This window comes from Mustela erminea, chromosome 8 (genome assembly GCF_009829155.1).
Source record: "Mustela erminea isolate mMusErm1 chromosome 8, mMusErm1.Pri, whole genome shotgun sequence".
Taxonomy (NCBI): domain Eukaryota; kingdom Metazoa; phylum Chordata; class Mammalia; order Carnivora; family Mustelidae; genus Mustela; species Mustela erminea.
Window position 1 is genome coordinate 65,665,607 of NC_045621.1, and position 9,246 is coordinate 65,674,852.

General features: G+C 42.1%; 1 protein-coding gene across 7 annotated transcripts in view; it reads left to right on the forward strand.

The window, feature by feature from the left end:
• Window positions 1-1,775: 1,775 nt before the first annotated feature.
• The window catches only part of UBR3 (ubiquitin protein ligase E3 component n-recognin 3), a 237,534-nt gene continuing 230,063 nt past the window's right edge, over window positions 1,776-9,246 (forward strand). For 6 of the 7 annotated variants that reach the window (XM_032355897.1, XM_032355899.1, XM_032355900.1 and 3 more), the window contains exon 1: window positions 1,779-2,414. In XM_032355897.1, the coding sequence (XP_032211788.1) occupies window positions 1,864-2,414 (551 nt within the window). In that variant the 5' untranslated portion in view covers window positions 1,779-1,863. Of the gene's footprint in view, window positions 2,415-9,246 lie in introns of all 7 variants that reach the window. The other variant, XM_032355902.1, reaches the window with a different exon arrangement.

Sequence of the window (9,246 nt, forward strand, 5' to 3'; positions counted from 1 at the left end):
TTTTTCATTCTTGGTTGTCCTCTGTAATATGTTACCAAGTTCTTTGTATAACACAGCCAGCTGTCTGGAAGTAAGCTGTGGAAACTTTAATAAGCTGTAGAATTTTAGTTCTGGAAGGATCATTAATAATAATCTCCCTCAAGGTTCAGATTTCATTAGATAGGGAAATATAAACTCTGGAGATTTTGATTACTTAGGTCTGAGATGGTTCATGGGAATCTGTTTTTGTGAGTAGAGCTTCTGTGATTCTTAGGGATCAGGCAGGTTTGGAAAATACTGGTGTGGTAGTTAAGAGCAGAGCTTTTGGAATCAGATGGATTTGGATATAAGTCACATTTCATTTAATTGCCAGCTGTGGGTTTTGGGGCACATAAATCATCTCCTGAAGTTTTTTTTTTTTTTTCTATTAACAGTACTTACCTCATCAAATTATTGAGAGGATTAAATGAAATAACATATATAAAGAGCAGGGCCCGTAAAAATATGTAGCAAATATTATCTATTATAAGTATGTTCTATTTAACAATAATCATACAAATATTTCAACATTTATGCCCTATAATGAAGAAGACTCATTCCTTGCCCTTAGGAAATTTACCAATTAGTGAGGTGAAGATGAGATTTTTACAGTAAAGGCAGTAAGTTATATCATTAAGGGGTGCCTGGCTGACTCAGTTGATAGAACATGTGATTCTTAAACTTGGGGTGCTGAGTTTGAGCCCACCTCCAGTATAGAGTTAAAAAAAAAAGAAGTTGTATTATCAAGTAAGTTAAGAGCCATTCTTTTGAAGAAAAGAAATTACATAAGTAGACTGTGCTAGATTAGACTGCAGGGTGAGCAAGTGGAATGGAGTGGTGTGGGAACTAGAAGCAATAAAGAACCAGAGGCAGGAAATGATAAAGCCTCATAAAACAGTGAACAGTCCCATTGGTCTCTTTCATATGGCAAACCGGGAGTAGTGTCAGGAGATAAGGACCGAAAGATAGGTGGGTTTTGGGGGGCGCTTGAGTGGCTCAGTTAGGTGAGCATCTACCTTCTGCTCAGGTCATGATCTCAGGGTCAGAGTCCTAGCTCTGGGACAGAATCCTAGCAGGTATCCCTGCACAGCGTGAGCATGATTCGCCCTCTGCCCTCCCCCCCTTCTGTGGGTGTGTTCGATCTCTCTCTGAAATAAGTAAATAGAATCTAAAAAATTAAAAAGAAAAAAAGAGAAAAGTGGGTGTTTGAGAGAAGATTTAAGGAGCTTACCATACCCCCCCCCACCGCCGCTGAAGACTTTGAACAGAATGATAGTAAGAATGTAGTGTACTTTAATCATCTAAAAAAATGTACTTTAGATTAACCTGATAATAATGTGAGGGTAAGGATTGATATAGGGGGGAAATTAGGAGTTTGCTTCAACAGTAATAGTGATTCAGTAGTAATTAAGGGTTAATGACAATGGGAATCTACATCTCAAAACGGAATGCAAATGCTTAAAATACATCTGAAAGATGCTCTGTATAATTCCTATAGTCCAGGTAAATAAAGAAGAAAATGTCCATATTAAAGATTTTTCATATGGTCCATACTAAAGTTGTCCATATTTTTTTTTTTTTAAAGGCGGGTCCCTTATTTCAGGAGCTCTCAACTTTGGGAGTCAAGAGGAGGGGAAAGGACCCAAGAGCACCCACGAGAGAGGGGCGGGGAGCAGGCCCCAAAGCCCGAGGGGGCGTGTGCAGGGGCGGGGACGCGGACGGAGGTGCGCGGCGACTCCGCGGTATCGCGAGAGTTGGGCGGGCCGAGCAATCGCAGCAGTCAATTCCCCCACCCTCCCGGGAGGAGCCGCCGGCCCTGGGCTCTCCAAATTCTGAGCTCTCATCATGGCGGCGGCGGCGGCCGCGGCGGCCGTCGGGGGGCCGCAGCCGCCCCAACCCGAGCTGCCCGCGCCTGGGCTGGCCGTGGACAAGGCGGCCACCGCGGCGCACCTGAAGGCGGCCCTCAGCCGGCCGGACAACAGGGCAGGTGCTGAGGAGCTACAGGCGCTGCTGGAGCGGGTGCTGAGCGCCGAGCGGCCGCTGACCGCGGCTGCGGACGGCGAGGAGGCGGCGGCGGCAGCCGGCGGCGGGGGCGGTCCGGGGGCGGCCGAGGAGGAGGCCCTGGAGTGGTGTAAGTGCCTTCTGGCGGGCGGCGGAGGCTACGAGGAGTTCTGCGCGGCGGTGCGGGCCTACGACCCCGCGGCGCTCTGCGGCCTGGTCTGGACAGCCAACTTCGTGGCCTACCGCTGCCGGACGTGCGGCATCTCCCCCTGCATGTCGCTGTGCGCGGAGTGCTTCCACCAGGGCGACCACACCGGACACGACTTCAATATGTTCCGCAGCCAGGCTGGGGGTGCCTGTGACTGCGGGGACAGCAACGTGATGCGGGAGAGTGGGTGAGTGGAGCCCTCCTCCGGGGCGGGGGGCACCGCGGGCGGCTCCTGCCGGGTCTGGGGAGGCCTCGGGAGGGGGGGAAAGGCTGGGAGCCGACCCTGAGCTGTCAGGGGAAGGGGTGGGGGAGGGTGCAGCCGCATGGGGATGGAGGTGACTGAGCTGTCAGCGGCGGAGAGGGAATGGGGAGAGGGGAGAGCGGAGAGCGTGTTTACCGAGCGAGGCTGTGAATTTTCGGGGAAGCCAGGGCGAGTGAGTGGTAGCGACAGAGGAGCCAGTGCGTGGGGTAGGAGGGGAAGGAGGAGCAGAAGATTCTTGGGGAATCTGGTGTCGTGCTGTCATTTGTGCACTTACTGGGAAAAGCTTTAAAGCTGCCAGGTTCTTTGGGAAGAAAATGATGTGATTTGGATTGAGTGGTAGGGGGATGGTATTGGGGACCGAATTAGGTCGCAGGATGGTAAGAGTCGGGGAGGTGGTCTTACAGCTGCAGGGGAAGACAGCTTGGGTGGAAGGACTTCTGAACTGTCAGTGTGTCTGTCAGTATCCGCGAAGGAGCTCTAGAGCTTATGAGGGTTGAGGGAGGAGGGAAGGGGAGGGGCCTGCATGAAAAGTGACTGTTGAGCTGTCAGCGGAGTATTTGGTGTGCTGGAATGACATCTAGAATTGGGCTACTGAACAGTCGGTTATAGAACACACTACATACCAGAAGAACAAACAAAACACTGAGCGAATTAGGAATCAAGTATTAGGTCTTCTCCAGTTAAAAGGGCACTTTATTCACTGACTATTATGTGAACGTCTATTTAAAAGGAGACGGTCAACAAATGCTTTTTTGATAGGATCAGTGTACCAGGGTGTTGGGACTTAGGACAAAAGGCATTTCAGAGATTGCAGTGAGTTAAAGAGTTGGTGCATGTAGTGTTTTGGCATGGGACATGTTATCAATATCTGGGGAAGTCCTGGGAAAAGAAAAAAACTTGTTGAAAGAGAGGACATTTTGGCCGGGCAATAGTTGAAAGAATGTTAGCAAACCCAGTTATTCAAGTTTTAATATTTTCTGGTCTTATAATTAATAATAGAACATAGTCCTTTTAGAAAGGGTCACTATTTTCTTCTTTGGAGTACTTGTAGGTTACTGTTACTACGGAATGTTTGTGTCTACCAGGTGCAGGCAAGGCTCCTAGGATATTAAAAATGAACAAGACATTGACTTACCTCCTAAGCGGCTTACGCTACAGTAGAAAATGATAAATTCTTTAAATACTCTGGGAGTTAGAGGAGGCTTCTCTGCAGAGTGAGAACGAAAAAGGCTTCAGAAAGGTATTTTGAGCTTGTAACTAGTATCACTACTACTACTACCAACAACAATGGTAATAGTAATTGCAGCCAATATTTGAGAATTAAAATGTATTCTGTACACTTAAAAATACTTAAACAATTAATATTTGAATAGGCAAAATATTCATGTAGCCAAAAAAGCAAAAGAGAAAAAATAAAAAAATGCACAGTTTGAAGTTTCCCTCCCATCCTGCCTTTCATCTGCCCAGTTCCTTCTCATTGTTACTGCTTTCTCTTAATGTAAAAACAAACAAGGATGAATATGTATTTTGATTATTGTTTCTTTTTATACAAAAGGTAATGTAACATCTTGCATTTTTCACTTACCAAGCACTTACCAAGAGGTTTTTCCATGTCAGTAAATCAGTGTACTCACTCTACTTAAAAAAAAAAAAAATCTGCTGTTTAGTGTTCATGTGCATGAGCCAATGAAGGGGCAGAGAGAGAGAGAGAGCATGTTAAGCAGTCTCCATACCCAGCACAGAGCCCAATGTGGGGCTTTATCTCATAACCCTTGAGATTATGACCTAAGCTGAAATCAAGAGTCAGACGTTTAACCACTTGAGCCACGCAGGTGTCCTGCCACTCTGTTTATCATCATTTTTGATATTTGACATTTGGGTTTCCAGTATGAAATAAAAAAACCTGGTATACCTGTCTTTTTTTTTTTTTTTTTAAAGATTTTATTTATTTATATGACAGAGAGAGAGAGAGAGAGAGACAGTGAGAGTGGGAACACAAGCAGGGGGAGTGGGAGAGGGAGAAGCAGGGTTTCTGCCAAGCAGGGAGCCCAAAGTCCGGCTTCTTTCCAGGACCCTGAGATCATGATCTGAGCTGAAGAAGGCAGAGGCTTAACAACTGAGCCACCCAGGCGCTCCCCCACTTTTTTTTTTTTTTTTTTAAAGATTTTATTTACTTGAGAGAGAGTGAGCAAGGGCAGGGGCAGAGGACCAGGGAGAAGCAGACTCCCTGCTAAGCGGGGAGGAGGGGGGCACCCTGTGGGGCTCCATCTCAGGACCTGAGATGAAGGCAGCTGCTTAACGATTGAGCTACCCGGGTGCCCCATACCTGTCTTTTTACACCTGTGCAAAAATATCAGTGAGATAAGTGCTCAATGGATTTACAAATTGTCCTCCATAAGGCTGAGTACTAAGCAAAGTATCTGACTTCCTGTGTTCCAACTCCATCAAAAGAGTGTTAACACTTTGGATTTTTATCCATCTGTGTGGTAAACAGTGGTCAAATATTAACTGCTTTACATTATGTAACTCATTTAATCTTCAACAAACCTGAGATTGTTACTGTCATTATTCCCATGATACAGAAGAGGAAAGTGGGGCACAGTTTTAAAAAAACTTGCACAGGATTATACAGGTAGTAAGCTACTGCTAGCCTTCTGGCTCCAGAGAGTGATCGCTCAACACTTCTCTCTACTGCCTCTACAAATAGCATTCCTATTGAGTACCTCTGTTCAATACTGTGTTTTTGTCCTTTTTTTTTTTTTTTTTTTTTTTTTAAATATGCCATTCCTATTTGGGCCTTTGTTTCTTTTTCTTCTTCAAAACCTAAAAAAGGGGTGCCTGGGTGGCTCAGTCGTTGGGCGTCTGCCTTTGGCTCAGGCCATGATCCCAGGGTCCTGGGATCCAGCCCTACAATCGGGCCTCCTCAGTGGGAAGCCTCCTTCTCCCTCTTCCGCTCCCCTTGCTTGTGTTCCCTCTCTGGCTGTTTCTCTCTGTCAAATAAATAAATAAAATCTTAAAAAACAACACAAAACAAAACACCTAAAAAAATATTTTTTAAGAGGGATTTTAAAATGGGAATTGAAGGGACACCTCAGTGGCTCAGTGGGTTAAAGCCTCTGCCTTCGGCTCAGGTCATGATCCCAGGGTCCTGGGATCGAGCCCCGAATAGGGCTGTCTTGGCAGGGAGCCTGCTTCTTCCTCCCTCTGCCTGCCTCTCTGCCTACTTGTGATCTCTCTCTGTCAAATACATATTAAAAAAAAAAAATCTTTAAAATGGGAATTGGAACAATCCTTTATTGATATTTAGACATTTTTACTTCTTAGGTGAAGTTAGCATTTGGAACCCCTAAAGAGGGGGAAAGTAGGAAATAATATTGACTCTTTCCTGAATTTTGGAATACAGTCATAATAATCAGGTTGGTCTGCATGAGTTGTAGGTCTGATCTCAATTGTGATGCTTCCATGTAGGAGCAGAAATATCTCAGTGTTTCTTTGAAGGTACTCATGCAGGGCGCATGCTCATCTTATAGCACTTGCCTTTACTGACATCTGGTAGATTCTTATTTTTTCCCTAGCCTGGCAGCGCTCTGTGAATTGATACATAGTAAATAATTCTTATTGCCTATCTGAAATGCAGAGGTATTGCCAGCAGTTGCCATGTCCAATTTCATAAAGGAGAAAAATAAACAAGAAATGTATTGTGGCCATGTGAAAATTCTGGAATTTTTACAACTCTTTGGGTTAGATAGAATAATTCTGGGCTATACACCTAAACAACTGCCTGGAGAGACATAGGTGATGTTAGCCAATAGTGCAGGATAAAAGGCTGCCTTGGGAACCTTTTCAGGACTAGAAATATCAACAAATTACAGTAGTGTTTCTGCCGGGCAAACTGGACTACTGTGGCTTGGACAGAATACACTTAACTTTTCTCAGTTTTTGATATTTCTTAAAACCCTTTTAGGTTCCTAAGAATTGAAGACATGTTGTTTTTGGGGTTGTTATTGTAACTGCAATTGAAATTTTTAAATACCATTGTTCAGTAAATTTTTAAGGATTCTATTTTCTCTGTATCTGCTTTCTTAGAAAACCTGCTGTGCCTTAATCCTTTTCCCAAGTGTCTGTTGTGGTAGAATATGTGATTGGAGGTGGGGAAGAATGTTGGATCTGCCAAAACCTATATTACTATTTAATTTTCATATTTATAATTATAAAAACATAGGGGGAAGATTTAGTTATTTTTGTAGCAGTATTGATATGTTATGGAAATATTAACAAATACACAAACCAAAGGAAGAAAACAACTGGAAGTTTTCTTTTGGGGTGGGTGCCTGGGTAACTCAGCTGGTTAAATGTCTGCCTTCAGCTCTGGTCATGATCCTGGAGTTCCAGGATCGAGTTCTACATTGGGCTCCCTGCTCAGAAGGAAGTCTGCTTCTCCCTCTGACCACCCCCTCCCCAATCTTGTGCACTCTCTTTCTCTCTCTCTCACTCTCTCTTAGATAAATAAAATCTTAAAAAAAATTCATTTGTGGGATGAATTCACAAAGGGTATGGAAACTAGATATTAATAACTGTATGTATAACAGTGTAATTTTGCCACTAATGAATAAATGCAGTCATTGTAAAAAATGGTTGATGGATGGATAAATTTAAAAAAATGAAAAATCTAAAATAATATCTGATTGTATTGGGGTTTTGATGGTGCTAACCAGAAGCTGGAATTTTAAACATTTAGTTCTCAAATTTTGGTGCAGAGGATGACCATTTTTATGTTCTATCCTGTATTTATAGTTTTCTTTCTATTTTTTTTTGCCTCCTTTTTTGTTCTCTCTCACAGATTCTAAGCTCTTTAAAAAATAGGAACCTTATCTTGCTGTTAATCAGAGGCCAGCATAATCTCTTGCTCTTAGTGGGTGCTTAGCAAATTGGATGAATTAAATTGGATAAAATTGTGGCTCTTATACCTGAAAATCTGCCTTGAGAGTACATTGGTTTAGTTATTCATTGTTTGATTATAAACTGGTTATTTATTGATTATTAAACCCATAGCATCTTTTTTGAGAGTGCTTTGGGGATAATTTCTTTTTTTAATTTGAAAAATAATACATATTGGTTACAACATAAAAATAAGTGGAGGGTGACCTACATGACTTAGGCAGTTAAGTGTCTGCCTTCGGTTTGGGTCATGATCCCTCTGTACTGTTCATGCTTTCTCTCTCTCAGATAAAATAAGTGGATAAAGTAAAAGGTAAGAGTTCGTCTTTCCTCCATTCCTCTCCTCAGTGACAGATTTCCCTTATTTTCTTTGAAGCTTAGCTATACATTTAAAAGACACTAATTACAATTTGCAACTGCAATTATAGCTCTTCTGTTGTGGGAAATTTTTAGGTTTATTTGGTCTGTGGCAGTGCCAGAAATGAAAACAGTGAGTGTCTGGTTAAATAGTGTCATACTCTTCTGTACTTAACATAATTATTAGACACTGTCTCTTATTAGTGCACATAGAAACTTTTTTTTTAACAGTTAAATTTTATTTCATTGCATTCTTATTTTTTTCCCTGTAATTTATGCTGTCATTTACCTACTGATAGATGTTTAAATTGTTTCCAGTCTTGGACTATTATAAACATTGTTGCAGTTGTATGCTTGTATACACCTCTTTGTATTTGTGTGTGAGCACGTGGGTGAGGATAAATTCCTAGAAGTTATTTTCTTGGTTAAATAAAATGTGCATTTTAAACTTGGATAGAGCCCTCTAAAGACATGAATTTACACTCTACCAACAATGAATGAGAGAGCGTGTTTCTCCACATCTTGGCCAATATACATGGTGTTAGAGTATTTTTGTTACTCTGTTAAGTGAGAAGAGATATATTGTTTCATTTATTACCCCTCCCCCACCATTGCCCCTTCTTTCCAAACTGGAGTATTTTGAAGCAAATCTCAGCTATCTTATACTTTAATTTATAAATATTTGAGTATGTACCTCGGTAAAGAGATGTGAACTCTTAAAAATAAAACATAACCCAAGTGTTCATTGACACATGAATGGATAAGCAAAATGTGGTACATATATAAGATGGAACATTACCCAGCTTTTAAAAGGAATGGAGTTCAGACATATGCTAGTAGGGACAATCCTTGAAGATATTATGCTAAGTGAAATAAGCCAGACACAAAGGACAAATACTGTATGATTCGATTTTTATGAGATACCCGCAGTAGTTTAATTTTAGAGACAGAAGGTAGAAAGGTAGTTGCCAGGGACTGGAGGGAGAGGGAAGTGGGGAGTTATTGTGTAATGGGTACAGAGTTTCAATTTCAGACGATGAAAAAGTTCTTGAGATGGATTGTGGTGTGACTTTTCTTAATATTACTGAACTGTAAGGTTAAAACGATAAGTTTTATGTTATATATATTTTATCACAATTAAAAGAACAACCACAGTACCACTTACCACACCTAAAATATTCACAATTATTTCTTAAAGTCTTCAAATATCCAGTGACTGTTCAGATTTTCCCATTTGTTTCATGAATAAATTTTTAAAAAAGATTTTATTTAGTTATTTGATACAGAGAGAGACAGTGAGAATACAGTGGGAATACAACCGGGGAGAGTGGAAAAGGGAGAAGAGCAATCTTCCTGCCCAGCAGGAGCCCGATGTGGGGCTCGATCCCACCACCCTGGGGTCGTGCCCCGGGTTGAAGGCAGACACTTAAAGATTGAGCCATCCAGGTGCCCCTCATGAATG